The sequence below is a fragment of the Kogia breviceps genome, chromosome 16 (assembly GCF_026419965.1).
Source record: "Kogia breviceps isolate mKogBre1 chromosome 16, mKogBre1 haplotype 1, whole genome shotgun sequence".
NCBI lineage: Eukaryota > Metazoa > Chordata > Mammalia > Artiodactyla > Physeteridae > Kogia > Kogia breviceps.
The window spans coordinates 17,088,571-17,106,678 of record NC_081325.1 but is presented as its reverse complement, the minus strand read 5'-3'; the positions used below and the strand labels follow the sequence as shown (position 1 = coordinate 17,106,678).

Genomic DNA, 18,108 nt, shown 5'->3' with positions numbered 1-18,108 from the left:
TCAAGGAACAATGGGGTCAATTCATTGTTGGTGAAGCACTTAAAGGTAGTAAAAACCAAATAAATCATGGAAAAAGTTGGAATAAAATCATAAAGTGATTTTTATGCCCAGTTAGGGAATATAGATATTCCAAGGGAGGAAATAAGGGGAAAAGGGAGGACACCTAAGTAGCACCAAAACTCAATTAGAGGGCTTCCCTGGTGGTGCAGTGGTTGAGAGTCCGCCTGCCGATGCAGGGGTGACGGGTTCGTGCCCCGGCCCGAGAGGATCCCACATGCCGCGGAGTGGCTGGGCCCACGAGCCATGGCCGCTGAGCCTGTGAGTCCGGAGTCTGTGCTCCGCAACAGGAGAGGCCACAGCAGTGAGAGGCCCGCGTAACGGGTGGGGGGGGACGGGACTCAATTAGAAAGATAAAGGCAGGTGTGGGTGGGCAAATGGGTGAAGGTGGTCAAAATGTACAAACTTCCAGTTATAAAACAGGTACATCATGGGGATGTCATATAAAGCATAGTGACTACAGTTAACAATACTGTATTGGTATATTTGAAAGTTGCTAAGAGAACAGATCTTAAAAGTTCTCATCACAAGAAAAAAAATTTTTTCTATGTATAGTGATCAACATTCACTAGTTACTATAGTGATATATATATGTATATATCTCAATATATAAACACAGAATCATTGCGTTGCATACCCGAAACTAATACAATGTTATATGTCAATTATATCTCAATTTTTCAAAAAATACGTGTGTGTGTGTGTGTATATGTACACATACATACATACATACACCCAAGAGCAGCGGTGCTCAACACTTTTTACTCTGACACCATTTGAAGGCTTAAAAATTGAAGATCCTAAAGAGCTTTTATGTGGGTTATATCTACCTATTGATGTTTTCCATATTAAAAATTAAAAATAATAAAGTTTTTTAAAAAAAGATACAGGTTAGCAAAACAAATCTTAGGAATCTGTTTACAGATGGAAATCTTTACAATACTGATGGATGAAGCCTGAGAATGAATGAAACAGCCCAAGAGGAGCATGTCAAATAAAAAGGAAAAAAATAAATAAATAAATCTAAGATTAAACCAGTCACAAGTGTTAAAGCAACAAACAAATAAATTAAGACAAAGGATTAAAACAGAACAGAAAGCCAGAGGAAAGCCAGGAGAGTATAAATCCAGAAGGCAAGCGAAAACTTTATGAAAGAACGTTCAATAGTACTGGCAAAACGTCATGAAAGAGAAAAATTTAAAACCAAGGGTTGGATTTGGAAGATGAGGAAGACATTGCTGACCTCATTATGGGCAGAATCAGAAACTAGACTGTAATAGGTTAAGGAGTAAAAAAGAGGTAGGGAAGCAAAGGAGACAGCAGAAACAACTTCTAAATTTGCTGGGAAAGGAAATTAAGAAAGGCACTAGGAGAGGGAAATAGATGTATGAAGGTAAAGATAGGAGTTTTTCCATATGTTTTATTTCATTTCTTTAGAATGGCTGAACCAGGGAGGTACTATCTAATTTCAGAACATTTTCATCACCCAAAAAAGAAACCCCACACCCATTAGCATCTCATCTTATCCCCAACCCCTAGCAACCACTATTTCTGTTTCTATGGAATTGCTTGTTCTAGACATTTCAAATAAATGGAATCATGCAGTAAGTGGCTTTTTGTGTCTGACTTCTTTCACTTAGCATATTTTCAAGGTTCATCCACACTGCAGTGTATGTCAGAATTTCATTCCTTCTTAAGGGGATCAACACTCCATTTGTATAGATATACCACACTTGTTTATGCATTCATCAGCTGATGAACATTATATCGTTTCTACTTTTTGGCTATTATAAATAATGCTGATATGACATTTTACGTGGTAATGTTTTCATTTCTCTTAGGTGCATACCAGGAGTAGAATTCTGGGGTCACAGAATAACAGTGTTGAACTTCTCAAGGAACTGTCCAACTATTTTCCACAGCAGCTACATTACTTTACACTCCTACCAGCAATGAGGGTTCCAGTTTCTCTACCTTTTCATCAACGTTTGCTTTATCCAACTTTTTTTTTTTAGCCATTATAGTAGGTATGAAGTGGTATCTCATTATGGTTTTGGTTTGCATTTCCATAATGGCTAATGACGGGAACATCTTTTGCACGTGCTTATTGGCCATTTGTATGTCTTCTGTGGAAAAATATCTTTTCAAATCTGTTGCCCTTTTTTAAAATTGGGTTGTCCTTTTATTTTTGTGTCATAAGAGTTCCTTTTATATTCTGCATACTAGGCCGTAATCAGATATGTGATTTGTAAATATTTCCTCCTGTTACTATCTTTTCCTCACAGTAACCTTTGAAGCACAAATGCTTTTAATTTTGATGAAGTCAAATTTATCTAATTTTCCTTTGGTTGTGTTTCTCGTGTCATGTCTAAGAAACCACTGCCTAATTAATCCAAGGTCATCAAAATTTACGCCTATGTTTTTTCTTTCAAGGGTTTTGGCTCTCACATTTAGGCTGCCCACCCATTTTGATTTCATTTTTGTACATGGTATCAGGTCAGAGTCTACCCTCACTCTCTTGCATGTGGATATTCAGTTGTTCAGTACCACTGCTTGAAAAGATTATTCTTTCCCCATTAAACTATCTTGTCTCCCTTTTCGAAAATCATTTGACCATAAATGTATGGTTTGTTTCTTGACTCTTGATTTTATCTATTGATCTATATGCCTATCCTTATGCAGTACTGTACTGTTGGGGGGGGGATGTTGTTTGCTTGTTTGTTTTATTAAATCACACACTAGCATGTAAAGAGCAATGGACTTGAAGTAAAAATAAACACCAATGGTCAAGTCCCAGCTCTGGCTCTTACTTGGGAATTGGCTATACTACAAAACTCATTTTCCTTACTCTCGCAGAATTAGGAATTAAGTGAAATGTGAAATTACCTTGTAAACAATAAAAGGTAACACAATTAAATTTTGTACATATTTTCTTAATGATTACGACTGAACCTCATAAATTTTGGCAGCCAGGATAAAAGTAACATAGTAAGAACCTTTCATAATGTTTCTAAAAAACAGTGCCTAGCACATAGTAGGCCCTCAATAAATATTTATTGAGTAAAATTAACTATTTTCCAATTGCTTTGTACTCTATTTTCTATAACTGTTAAGACTGAGGAAACAACTTATAAATTTTAAATCATCAGACTTCAGGTTTTTCCTTTAGTAATTATTTCCTTGGAGGAAAAAAAGGTGTGGGAGGGAGTAAATTTCCCTTAGGCTACTTCTAGCTTTTTAATATTATCCAATACTCCACTTAAGAAGGTTCTCGTCATATGATATTTAATAAGGAAAGGAAAATTTTAAATATTAAAGTCAAAGTGAATTCTATAAAATTTAGTAACAACCTGCTTTATTTAGTTGGTAGCTCCTACAGTTAACTCTATAGTTACAATGTATACGCTTTAAGTTTAGGAGGAAAAACAAAACACCTTTTATTGGTTCCAGCAGCTTAAGATCAATATTTGTTCAGAGGAAAGAGCAACTACTTGGGAATCAGCAATATGTTTTATCCAAAAAATTTCAAAAGTAAGGTCTTTAACAACTTTATTGAAATATAATTACCTACCATAAAATGTACTCATCTTAAAAAGTGTCCAATCCAAACTATATCCAACCTCCTGGGATCAACCATTATGGAAAAGAATATTTGAAAACGAATGTCTCTATGTGTATAACTGAGACACTTTGCTGTACAGCAGATATTGGCACAGCATTGTAAATCAACTCTACTTCAATTTTTTAAAAGTGCCCAATCCAATTATTTTTAGTAAATTTACAGAGCTGTACAACTACCACCACCATCCAATTTTAGACCATTTCCAACACCCTGAAAAGATCACCTGTGCCCATTTGCAGTGAGTCCCCAGTCCATTCCCAGGCAACCACTAATCTATTTTATGGACACTCCATAAAATGTTGTAAAAACTGAATCATACAACATGTGGTCTTTTGCACCCAGCATAATGTTTTGGAGGTTCATCCACATTGTAGCATGTCAATAGTTCATTCATTTTCATTGCTAAATAATATTCCAAGTTTCTTTATTTTATGTCTGGTAGAAAACAACCCACAAAAACAATTTGTGTCCTCTTTTGAAAAGAGGTTAAAAAAAAAAAAAAGTTACCAAAAATATTTACTCCTTGTATACTCCACACTACTGCCACTATCTTTCAAAAATTCAAATCTGATTGCTTTTTCTTCTGCTAAAATCTCTTCAACAATTACCATCAACCTATAAGGCAAAGTTCAAGCTCCTTGGCAGAGTACACACTGTGAGCCATGTTGATCTGTCCAGTCTCATTCCCTATTGCTTCTTTCTTGAACACTCTGCCAGCAATCAGTTATTGAGGTATATATGGTTCTCCCATGCTCTCTTCCATCACCTATATGCCTTTGAACTCATCTACTTCACAAATTTGCATTAAGTTTTCAAGTCCAACTTAATATATCATTTCCCAGAGCCAGCCTCACTTTCTCAGCAGCTTGTGCCATAATCAAATTACTTCTTACACCATACCACAACTGTTTACCTATCTCTCTTACCAAACTCATCCCAGCACCTAACCTTATGTCTGAACATCACTGGTATTCAATAAGTATCTGCTCAATTAAACAATACATTCTGACTACTAATATTCTTCTGCTCACTTCAATAAAGAAAATCAACTGTACTCTAAAACTGATGGTGAAAGGATCTAACAGAAGTAGTATAACACAATTGCAAAGTCTAGGGCAGTGGTCTGCAAAACAGGGTATACTCCAGGAGTCAACAAACTATGGTCCTCCAGCCAAATCCAGCCCACAGCTTGTTTCAGTAAATAAAATTTTATTGAAAACAGCCATGCTCATTTGTTTAATATATTGTCTGTGGCTGCTTTTACCCTACAACAGCAGAGTTGAGTAGTTCCAACAGAAACCATATGGGCTGAAAAGCCTAAAATATTTACTATCTGGCCTTTAAAAAGAGTTTGTCAACCCGAAATACATCATGATGCGTGGCGGGGGGAAAGAAAATATCAGAACTCCCTTTATATAAGTTTTTTCATCTCATCTTTAAAAATTCTTACTTTTGTATATATGTTTTCTAATATTAATACATCAGTGATATATATGATTTCTAAATGTAAAAATGTATACACATACATTGGGGATTGTGCATGCCCATATTACTTTTTTTACTAATATAAGTGACTCAATAAAAAAAAATTTTTAAACGAAAACCTAGTAAGTCTTATTAAGACAGACAAGTTTTAGAGTTTATTGAAAATTTAGCAAGCAAGATTATTATATGAACAATTAGGTTCTGTAAGTACTTCAAAGGACAAGAGAAAGAGGCCTAGAATTTAATATTTTCCAAGCCAAAATGCTCAAAACATCTCTAAAGAATCTTTAATGGGGTTAAAAATGTTACTCAAATGATGTAGAGGTAGTACTAATTCTTCAAGTTTAATGCAACCAAATATGTGTTACAAAAATCCAAACTGCTTCAAAAGTGGCTGTTTTTTTAAAAAAAATCAGTGTAACAGACAAATCAAATGCCAATTTGCCCTTCCAAGCCCTGAAGCCCAATTGCCTGATATATAATCAATATATGATAAACATATAAACTAAGAGAATACTTCACTACATTTTTTTTAACCCATGGGTGTTTAACATAATGCAATTTTGCAACTAAAGTGTTCCTTAGTTGTGATAGTAGGCTGTTTGCATTTACGACAACAGATACTACCCTAAGGTTCTGAAGGGCCCAGGAAATACCAAATTCCTCCCTTTACAGATCTTAAAGTTAGGAAGGTGGTTTCTAATAAGTCAAAAGTTGAGGTCTGATCACCATCCTCAACAAATTTATAAACTAAATTTACCAAATGAACCTGGATTTGTCAGGTTAGGGTTGTCATTCTGTGTTGAATCATATTCTCCAACAAATAGTAACAGCCCCCAGAGAGAACTACACTCTACTCTGCTCACCTTTAAGGCTCTTTCTGAGGCCTTCCGAGATGACTAGCATCAGACTTTTGAGGAAGGCTAGCCATTAGACAAGGCTTTTCCCCACGATCTGACTGCTTGAAGTGACATCCAGGATCAGGTCGATCCTGTATCCAGGAATCATGACCCTCCCTGAGGCACCAGTCATCATGAGACAGTCAGTGCACTTTGGCACTTCTTGAAAACCACTGGACTGCTCCTTTAGCTGAAAGGAAAAAAAACATCAAAACCACAACAAACAAAACAAAGGGGGAAAAATCAGTAATTCAACCTGAAAAGACAGAGCGTGGGGAAAAATATACCAAAACAGCCTTGTCTAGATCAAAATGTAGCCTTGCCTTGATGTAAAGATCATAGTTTCAGTATCGTTCCAGTCAATGCACGTTTATTCCTAATACGCAAACCTAAAAAATTGTAAATCTATTTATTGTATTACATCTGAAAAGAACAATTCAAAGTGGAAGTTATATAAAATAGCTATTTATGGAACACAGCTAAATAATATAATGAAGATATTTATAAAAGACTAACAGCCTCAGGCTTAGGTGAGTGTGCCCCACTCAGCTTTTTCATGCTCTCAAATTGTAATCTGACTTAGAGAGGCATGAAATACACCTAACAGACTGACTTGAACTGAGTTTAATTGGCAGAAACTGCCAATGCAGTCAAAGCCAATCTTAAATTACATACTGTTGAACAGAAAAGGAATTAAGCTTTCATCCTCTTTAAATGACTTGACACTACTACACAGTATACCCCCCCGAGACACAATGCTCTTGTCCTAGCATTCTGACTATCAGTGTTCATGCCTGTTTAAAATAAGCACTTGAAGATGTTTACATTATGACCTTAAACAAAACAATTTAAAGATCTGATAAATAACTAATAAGATGACAACGATTATTTATTTAATCTGCTTCAAAATAAAAATTCTATCAGAACCCAGAGATAAAATTCTGCTTATTTCTCTGTTTTTAAATACAAAATACTTTTCCTAAGACATAATGTTAAAAGGCAAGAAAAAGTTTACTGTTTAAAAAGTTGGCTCATAACTCCTTTAATACATTTGTATTAAAGTTAATGATACTTGATCAAACAATTATTTTATATTCTTTTCTACTACTTATCCAATATCCCCATCTCAGTCATCACTACCAATAATATCCACACATAGATTCCCAAGTTGAAAACCTCAAAATACTACTAAAACCGTGGGTTTTGTTTGGTTTTGTTTTTACTTGTCTGAGAATATGATTAAACCTAGAGACCTCTGTCCCCGAGAAAACTGTGCGTATGTATCTAGACAATGTCTGGATAAGATTTCAGGGAATTTACAGAACCCTCTGAAGCCCAAGCAGGGACCCTGGGTTCAGAACCCTGTCAGACACTTTGCTTTTTTCTTCTCCCTTACCATCCTTGAGGACCTGCCTAGCACACCTATGGAAACCTATGAATCTCTCAGACTTCTGCCTCCCTGTCCGGCGCTGGCTTAGTTTTAGCACACTCCATGTTTTTTCTGGGTTGTTGCATGTAGTCTGCTAATCCTTCCCAGTTTACCATCCTTCAAATCTATCTTCTTTCACGTTCTAGCAAAGTACATTCACTAAAATGCAAATCTGATCGTGTGACTCATCTGCTTAATATCTTCAATACCTCCTCTGCAAATGTTAACAAAATGATGTCCAGTCTCCTTAGGATGGTTTCATCTGGCCTCTACCTACACTTCAAGCATCCACTTCTCCTACCTACACTGACCATATTCCACTCATAAAATTTATAGCCTCCCAATATACTGTTCTCATGCCTTCATACTTTTATATATACACTGTTCCCTCTTCCTGCAATGTCATGGCTCAATTCCTTACTCACTCCTCAAAACTTAGCTTCTCTCTTTATTTCTCCCATGAGATTTATCTCAGAGTGTTAGAAATGCTTATTTATTTTCCTATCTTGAAAGATAATATGTTTTCAAGGGGGCAAAAGCCTTGCTCAATTCCATCTTTGTGTCTCCAGTACCTAGAATATAGCAGTACTAAATATAAATGTATGATGTGCCACTATTCTTGTACACAACCAAAGTCACTATGCAGCACAAGAAAAATCATTGCTGAATTAATCTAAAATTACACTTTAAGCATTCAAAATTGGAACAATTCATTATGGAAGGGTATTTTAGCACCAACTCTCTAGAAAGCAAAAATTAAGTGTAACTATCACCAATTCTATGTATATATAAACTTTAAAAAAAATAATGCTAGTTATGAACATCCAAATCAGGAATTAAAATGTAGTAAGGGTAAGAGAAAACTATGTAGTCCTTTCAATAAAAACTCCTAAGACAGATATAGCAAGCACATGACAGATAATATGAATTAATTACTCCCCCTTTTTTACCCTCTTCTCCTCTACCCTATTCTCATTCTCAGGGTCTAAGATTGCTCTTCAATACAGCATACCATATGCAGTAATTAAAGACTGACTGCAGTTGGTACAGAAGTTAATATCTGAGGGCTATCCAATAAGTGATTCTAAGTCATATCAAACACAATAAAAAAAATATTCATAGGGGCTACCCTGGTGGCGCAGCGGTTGGGAGTCCGCCTGCCGATGCAGGGGACATGGGTTCGTGCCCCGGTCTGGGAGGATCCCACATGCCGCAGAGCGGCTGGGCCCGTGAGCCATGGCTGCTGGGCTTGCGCGTCCGGAGCCTGTGCTCCACGGCGGGAGAGGCCACAGCAGTGAGAGGCCCACATACCCCATAAAAAAAAAAAAAAAATTCACAGAAGACCTATTCTATATCCCTTGGACACCCAATTCACAAGTTTAACAATTCTAAAGGTCAATAATTAATTTTTATCTTAAACAAAACATACTGCTGGCCATGTACATCAAAAAGTTTTATCCTGTTTTGTTAAAGTTGTTTATTTTCACATGTATTTTTTGTAGTTTTAAAATATATATATTTGTAGTTATGTTCTAAAACTATGGCTTCTAGCCATAGTTGATTCTGATTCATAGTTTCTGTGCAGCAGAATCAACTTGGACACATCCAAAAATAGAGATTCCCAGGTCCCTGCCCTGATCAATGGAAGCAAAATTTCCAGAATTAGAGCTGAGGCATGTATATTTTATAAAACTCTTAGGTGATTCTGATGCAGTCATTTGAAAATGACTTTTCTAAATATCAGTAGTTTTATATATGTAAGAGCTAGAATCAAAAGAATAACAGAAACATCTCTAAATGAAATTTTTCTTACATGTGTAGCACCTCTTATTGCTTATTGGTTCTGATAGGCTAATAAATGCAGGGTGAAGTCGCTTCACCCTCTGAAATAAAAACTATTTTGATATATCTTAACACAGAATTCTAGATACTAGATGAGTAACTGTAGCCATACAGCTTCACTAAAGAATGATCAGCCAGCATTTCCTTTTAATTATTCTATTATAATGTCTGTCTAGAGGCAATCCTTAAGAGTTTTTCTTTCCACATGACCTTGAAAAAAGGTTCTTTCAAAAAGAGTATTGCAAATGTGGATTGCTGAAAATTCACTACAGGTATTAAATTGAAATATATCATCAACTTCTTTTAATTATACATTTTTATTATGATTACATATTTTCAAATAATAATAATTGTAGATATCATACATTTCTATAGCACACCAGAAGTAAGGGGTTGAGAGAACACAGCCAAAAATATGGGTAAAAAAGAAAATACAAATGATCTATATCCAACAAATTCTTAGTAAATGTTCTTGGAAAGTTGAATTGATAGAGACTAACATATTTATATAGTAATGTTACACATATGTTTAGAACATTTGAATCACAAATCAGTAAGACAGAAGCTAATCTTGATAATGAAAACTCAGAAACGAATTTACACACAGATCTGTTTAATACAGTCTATCATACTACAATGACGTCCCTCAAGATTCCTTAAAGTCTTTTTGAAAAACAAAAAAAATAAAGACAAAATTCCCCCAAATTCTAAGTGTACTGGGAAACAACAACAATTTTAAATATGTGTCTTTGTAGACACAATTAAAATAGTTTTGACAGCTTACGGCACATATTTTTGGTGACTTTAGTTAAACACAAATATTTTATGGTGGGGGGAGATGGGGTTTTTGAATTATTTCAGATAGTAGAAAAAGATTTTAAAATTCTGGATTGTCTTTTAATCAGTATATATCATGAAGAGTTAAATACAAACTGTAATTATATATCCTAATTATAAATTATCCTTACAAAAGATAAAACCATTAAACATTGCCCAGAATGATCCAGAAAAATCACTAATACCAGTCCACATCTCAAAGACTGATGGGACTTCTGCATCAACTTTTGAGAACTGACAAGTTGAAAGATAAGACCCCAGACTATAGCCACTTGAACACACAGTTGAGGTTACTCAGACATTTCTCCTTCTACAAACACGTGCACTTTCTGAACACCTTCCAAGCAGTTATGAAAGAAGCAGTCCTAGTTTGTCTTAAAAAGCTGGGAAAACTCATAAGGCAAAATTTTTAATGCCAAAAGCCAACAGGTTTTTTGACTGCAAATATCTTCTCTAAAATGTTAGCCTCCAGGGCAATCATAACTGATAAAGAGATGCAGAAAGAGTCTTCAGCAAATCTCAATATTTGAAAGATAACACTACTATTAGCACTTTCAAGGAAGAGAAAACTAACTGCTACATGATCCTGGAAAGTCATTCATCACCAAGAAGGTACTGGCAGCACTTCTTCTGACTACTTTATTGAGCAATATAGTTAGCCGTGTGTTCCTGGAATCATAGCACAGAATAGCTTTCCACTGCAAAAGAGTACTAGAGACGACCTTTGCAAGCAATAAAAACCAGAAAAAAAATTTTTTTTCAATAACTCTAATTAAAATTTGGTGATTCTACCAAAACATCTGATACATTAGTAACATAACATGATAAATGGTATTATGAGTATATGACCACAAGTATGTTTATCAACACCAAAGATGAAAAAAAAACACCAAAAATGACTATTATGGCAATAAGAAATATAGATTTCTTGTGTATCAGAATTCAAAATCCCATCTAACTCAGAGCTCATAAGTGAAAGTACGGCAAACAACCAGTTTTACCAAATAGCTACATTTAAAAAGAAAAAAAGTCACAAAACACACACATACTCTTCCATCACAAGCAGTCATCAAAAGTCCTACAGAGTTACCCAAAAACACTACACTAGAAACACACACACACTCATGAACAATTCTGACAATGGCCTGGACTTTTATTTAAATAAGGCCAAAAAAGATCATTGAAATTATAAATTAAGGTAAAATGATTTTATATAGCTCAGGATTTTTGTCCATAATACACACTGTTTCTCTTGTAATTCCTAACATACTGCTAAATGATGAACCGTCACAGAGGAAATGGTATCCCTAAATTATTTTGACAAACAAGTTATAAGTTATTAGATCATTCTGGCCTGTATAAATTTAGCCAGGTCAGGAGGCTACAGTACGGCACCAAGTTTTTCCATTAACTATTTTCTACACTCAAAACAACTTTGTACCAGGTTTCTCTATAACTTTCACAGATATAATCTATGAGCCACATCCTATACCAAATCATCCACAAGATCCTTGCATTTAATCAAAATTAAAATGACTATAAAAATTCACATTACACAGGATTTGACATATGTACAAGACAGGTAATATTAACCCTCCCCTCCCTCTTCAGCGCTCCCATACACCTAGTAGGCATCTCTAGTTTATCATTCATAAAACCACTTAACAGGCAATCCTCCCCCATAAGACTGTGAACTTAAGAACCAGAAATGCACCCTATTCATCTTTGTTATCTTCACTGACTAGAAATGCCCAGGTCATAACAGTCCCTCAAGGGACACTGAGTGAATAAGAACATAATACCTACATCACAAATGTATAGAAAACGGAAGCAGACAAACAGGAAATCAGGTAAATAGAACGTAAATTTCCAGAACATACAATAATAGAATCAAACAGAAAGACTGTAGATAGCATCAGGGAAAAAGCACTGGGTCTTGAGGGGCTGGGATGTCTTTAGAATTTAGATCAATTCTAATCCAGAATTTGGCAATAATAAATGTTATAACCTTCAGCAAATCACTTTGCCTCCCTGGATCTCAATTTCCTCATTTGTAAAATAAAAAGTAATACTAGATGAGCTCCATATTTCCTTATATGCCATAAGGATGATTTCAAAGCAGCAGAACACTTATTCCTAAAAAACAGCACTGGCAGAACAGATAAAATACACTAGGTGAGATAATATAACTTGTAAGCAAAGGGTATTGTATGGGTGGGATGCACAACTCCATAAACAGTAACAGGTCACATTAATAGTGGTCACAGGTAATCAAGAATTATACACATACCTAATGTGGAAATCATCAACACAATCATTCATTCAATAAATCTTTAAAAAGAATCAAGTTTTGCCAAAGGCAAACGTTAAGAGAACTGAAGAGAAAGAGGCAAAGGGAACATTCTGCTTGTTATCTCCTAGTAGAAATTACAACAATATAGATCACATGTACCACACACATGCATACACACACAAACACAAAAGCAAACCAAAAAGCACCTTTATGCTTTTTATAAATTGATAATTCTCTTCAAAATGAATAACATAATTTAATTACTTATACTAGAAGAGACCAGCATTCCATCACTACTGTTCATATACCCAGAGAAAACCATAATTCAAAAAGACACACGCACCCCAATGTTCATTGCAGCAACCTAAGTGCCCATTGACAGACAAATGGATGAAGAAGATATGTGGTACATATATACAATGGAATATTACTCAGCCATAAAAAGGAATGAAATTGGGTCATTTTTAGAGATGTGGATGGACCTAGAGACTGTCATACAGAGTAAAGTCAGAAAGAGAAAAACAAATACCATATATTAACACATATATGTGGAATCTAGAAAAATGTTACAGATCAACCGGTTTGCAAGGCAGAAATTGAGACACAGACGTAGAGAACAAACATATGGACACCAAGCGGGGGAAAAGTGGGGGGGGGGGGAATAGTGGTGGATGAATTGGGAGATTGAGATTGACATACATATATACTAATATGTATAAAATAGGTAACTAATAAGAACCTGCTGTATAAAAAAATAAATAAATAAAATAAATTCTTTTTAAAATTAAGCTTCCACAATATACACATATAGGGTACATCCTCTGGCCCACAAAATGAGTCTCGGTTGGAACATTAAGAACCAAACATGCCGATGATCGAAGAAACTCCTAAACTTGAAACCCAACACAACTCAGAAACCTATGTTCCAACCGCATATCCAAAATAAACCTTTGCCTTATAACAAATGACTCTTCCACCTCAGATAAGAAGTAGCAGTGATCAATTTTAATCTTGATGACTATCAGACTCAATACAACAATATTTATAATCAATATTTTTAAAATATAAGCTCTGTTCTCAGAACTATGCTAAATATTGTAGAAGATATAAGAGAACTAAAAGGTAAGCTCCTGGCCCACAGGAAAATCTTCCCAACTTTACTAGCAAGGAGTTTTAGGTTGTTATAAACACATAGGTCTATTTCTCCAATATCTTTCCCAAGGGCCTAGGAAGAAAGGTGAGCAATTCCAACATCTATGTATATTTCAAGATATTTTTTTAAAGCTAGAGGAGGTCCTACAAAACAAATATTACAAACAAGCCAGATCCAGATATATGGGAACAAAATATACTATACCCCAAAGCGCATTTCTACAAAGGTGGTAAGACCAGAGCACCTTGAATGGATAATCTCACATGTAGGAATATAAATATAAATATAAATGTAAATGTAAACATAAATATAAATGAAAAATACCTTTGTAGTCATCGTAACTACAAAACAAAACCATTAGTATTTCTGACCTGATTATTGATATCTCAATCTTTCTCTCAGTCAAATTTTTCAAAAGGAAAGTAAAGTGGGAATTATCAGTTTGGGAGCTTCAATTTTAGTTAAGCAATATATTGATTGTTCATGTATATAATCAATGTCTATCTGTTCCTGATAGTGGCAGGATATAATTGGCTATACACATCAACTAAGTTTAAGAAAGCCCCCAAATCCATTAAGTTCAGCTATGGAGTGTTCCAAGGCTACTAATTATGTATAGACTATAAATTATTTAATTATGAATTTTAATCTACCTAAATTTTTCAACTGTTTCTCTATGAATTATATCCTGAACTCCCTTCAACATCAACTGCTCAAACAAAATAATTCTGGCTCTTTTCCCCTCAAGTCAAGATCAGGCAATAACAATTCTTTACTAGTTCCAATGCTTCATGATAGAACAATACAGTTGTTCTTTTTGTTACAGCCTACCAAGCACTTTCACATACATTATTTCATTTCAGTCTTCCAACGACCCTATGAGGTAAGGCAAGAATTATCACCCTTATTTCACGAACAAGGATAGAAATTTAGGGAAGCTAGGTAACTGATACAAACTTCACTGCTAGAAAGTAGTTGAACAATGACTAGAACCCACGTGTCCTGACTCCATATCCAATTTGCATTCCACAATGTCACACAAATGAAAGTATTTCTAAAAATTACTGAACTTAAAGACTATATGCTTCCTACTTAATCAAACCGTGTGGGTAAATACAGTGAGAATTAAAATTAAGATTCTAAATCAAATGCAAGCAGTAAAGAGAGTAGCCTAAACCATCTCCTTTCTACAACAACCTATTTTAATAAACGAAATGTTCAAAAGCAATGTTCAGGGACTTCCCTGGTGGTCCAGTGGTAAAGAATCTGCCTTGCAATGCAGGGGACACGGGTTCAATCCCTGGTCAAGGAACTAAGATCCCACATGCTGAGGGGCAACTAAGCCCATGTGCCACAACTATTGAGCTCGTGCACTTCAACTAGAGCCTGCGTGCCACAAACTACAGAGGCCACACGCCCTGGAGCCTGTGCACCACAACTAGAGAAGAGAAAACCCACATGCCACAACTCAAGAGAAGCCTGCACACCACAACAAAGAGCCTACACGCCGCAACGAAAGATCCCACATGCCTCAACAACAACAAAAAGAGCAGTTCAAATACTAAACTAAAAACAGCTTAAAGTTAAAATAAACCTCTTGCACTCACCCTATCACATCACACACAACCAACTCTGCACAATGCATGCTAGTAGAGAATACGTGGTTAGCTGTAAATTATTTATATGGTATTTGACTTAGAATTAAAATGCCCAAACACCTTCACTTTTCCTAGTTTTAACCTCCTCTTGGCTTTGCTGTACTCTAGTCTAGGAGTCTCCATAGTGCATAGTCTCCATAGTGCAGTACACATGACAAACCACTGAAATATAGGAAGAAATTATTAGAATGCTGTCTCCATTTTTTTAGCCTGAAAATAAGAATTCATTTTACTAAATTTACTACATGAACTGACACTGTGACCCTCACATATTTGGTAGGCTCCAAAATTTTTCACAGAAGGGATTCCTATTCAAGAAAATTTAGAGGCCATTGCTACAAACAACAGAGAAGGTAAATGAGTTCTAGGAGCCAGATGACTCTAGATTGTATCAAATAAAGAGAGAACCTACTTAAGGTTTCAATATCCTACAATGTACACATAAAGATTTTTCAACTGCATTTGCATAATCCATGCTGATATAAACATAACTTACCTCATCCTGGACTCCACTGGTAGTAGTCAACTTGCTCCCATCAGTAATTGTAATAATTATTGCTGGCTCCAAAAAAAAAGGGTTTCTTCCCTAAAGTCAAAAAACACATCGATTGTATTAAGGTCTAGAGATCAGCTTAATTTTTCTGAGTAAAAAGTCAATTTTCAGAACAGTATATAAATCCCCCTTTCTTGTTTTTAAATTTTATTTATAGCACATACCTTTTGTACATTTTTTTAAAGGTTTAGAAGGAAATGTAAACTAAACAGAGGTTAACTTTGAAGGGTTAGAATTAGAAAGAGAAAAAATGAATTTTTCACTTCTACATTTTTGTATTGTATTAATTTTTACAGTGAGAATCTATATTTATGTAACTTAAAGTATTTAATTTCTTAAAAGGAACCCTACATTTCAATTCTAATGATTTGACATATCTAGATATTACAAATTAAAATGATAGGTAATTTTCTTTAGAAACTTATTAAAGAGGAAGGCAAAATACTAGGTGATCCTTTACCAAGTAATCTATGCCTATAATCAAAGTATCTAACCAAGTGACTAGGTATGGAAGGGCTCTAAGAGCTGGTTCCAAAGAAACACTAGGCCTAACCTGAGCTTAGCAAAATTTAAGAACAGTCCAATATGAAAAGTTAAAAGTAAGAAGGATGGCTGCTTAAAGAAACTGGTTGGCTAGAGGAGTAAAAAAATAACAGCAGCGGAGGCAATGGAACACAGTGGCACAGAGCTCTTAAATGCTCTACAGTTAAGGTGAATTAACTTCAATAACTTCCATTCAAATCTCTGGTCAAGTCACTCTATGAGTACTATGATCAATTCTAGGTGACACATTTTTGTTAGGGACTCAGATAAACATAAGCTTATCTTTTACATATAAATGACTCTCATTTGAGACAATGAAGCAGATTCTGTATAACTCTTTAAGACAAAACCATGACCAGAGGGTAGAAGTTTCAAGAGGGTAAACCCTAAGCTGGAAATCAAAGGTATTAAATTCTCTGCTACTAACAGTGTTCAAGAAAGGACAGAACAAAGTTGTGTTGGATATGACGTAAAACAGCGTACGACAAATGCACACTTTAATGGGCATGTGAATCACTTGGTGATCTTAATAAAATGCAGGCTCTGGTTCAATAAGGCTGGGACAAAGACTAAGGTTTCGCATTTCTAACAAGACTGCAGGCTAGGAGACGCTAATCTTCACTGACCATACATAGAATAGCAAGAATGTAGAAGGGTTATATGCATGTAATATCTTATGGTTCTGTAACATTTTCCTTACATTTATATAACTCTCAATCATTAGCAGATTACAGTACTCCGTATTTGTTGAATGAGTTTACCAACACTTTTCACATACAGTAACTGTGATGATAACCTAATCATAAAGTGGGAGCAGGGGGATATCTGGTATGTTAAATTTCTTGATCAAGTCAAGAAAGTGTATGTAAGTGGCATACACAGTTTTCAAACTGGTGTCCAAGAAACAATGGTTCCAGGTAGAGAAAACTTCCTCTGGTCATATAAAATTAAAATACGTTGGATACAATATTTTAAGCTCTCAAACGCACAGTCGCATTCAAATGTTACTAGAACCTTGCAGGATAAAGACATGAATTTCCCTTCCCTTCCTCCTCTACAACATTCATGGCAGGTGGAACACATTTTGGGAAACATTACATTACACATCATTCACCCCCAACATAAAAAATAAATTCTCATAATGCAGATCTTCTCGTTAATAGAGAAACAGGCAATGTTCATATTCCCAACCTCTAAGCTTTGATTGGCTCCCTCAAGAAGAATGCTTTTCCTTTTCCCTGCCCACAACCCATCCAATTCCTAATCATTTTTTAAGGTCCAGTTTAAGTCTTCCTCTTCTGCCTTGAAACCTTCCCTGATTACTCTGGCCTTGAATAATTCAGCCCTTTCCCTCTCCAAATTTTAATAGTGGTAGTTTTCAAACTTAAGTAAATGAAAGTATAAATATAAGGTTTCCTCAAATAAAACTGGATTTGGAGTGCTTTCATGGAGTACATTTTGAATACCACTTCCCCACAGCATTTATCCTCTCCTTCTCATATTTTCAATTTAAATATACAACACCTCACACAACAACATAAATGTAATTAACACTACTGAACTCTACACTTAAAAATGGTTAAGGTGGTAAATTTTGTTATGCGTTTTTACTACACTTCTTAAAAAATACACCATCTTGTACTGTTTGCTATTGTTTCCTGTTTGAATACTCTGAAGGCAAGGATGTCATAATTCTGCCTCAGCACTGAGCACAAAATATGTAAGCATTGGACAGTT

General features: G+C 35.2%; 1 protein-coding gene across 5 annotated transcripts in view; it reads right to left on the bottom strand.

Annotated features, from left to right (window-relative positions):
• Positions 1–18,108, bottom strand: part of INTS6 (integrator complex subunit 6) — a 111,007-nt gene that overhangs the window by 70,936 nt on the left and 21,963 nt on the right. For 4 of the 5 annotated variants that reach the window (XR_009331688.2, XM_059041518.2, XM_059041517.2 and 1 more), the window contains one exon: positions 15,772–15,861. Coding sequence is in view for 3 of the 5 variants with exons in the window: in XM_059041518.2 (XP_058897501.1) it covers positions 15,772–15,861 (90 nt within the window). In the remaining 2 variants the exon portion in view is untranslated. Of the gene's footprint in view, positions 1–6,030; positions 6,049–15,771; positions 15,862–18,108 lie in introns of those variants that run through there. The other variant, XM_067016807.1, reaches the window with a different exon arrangement.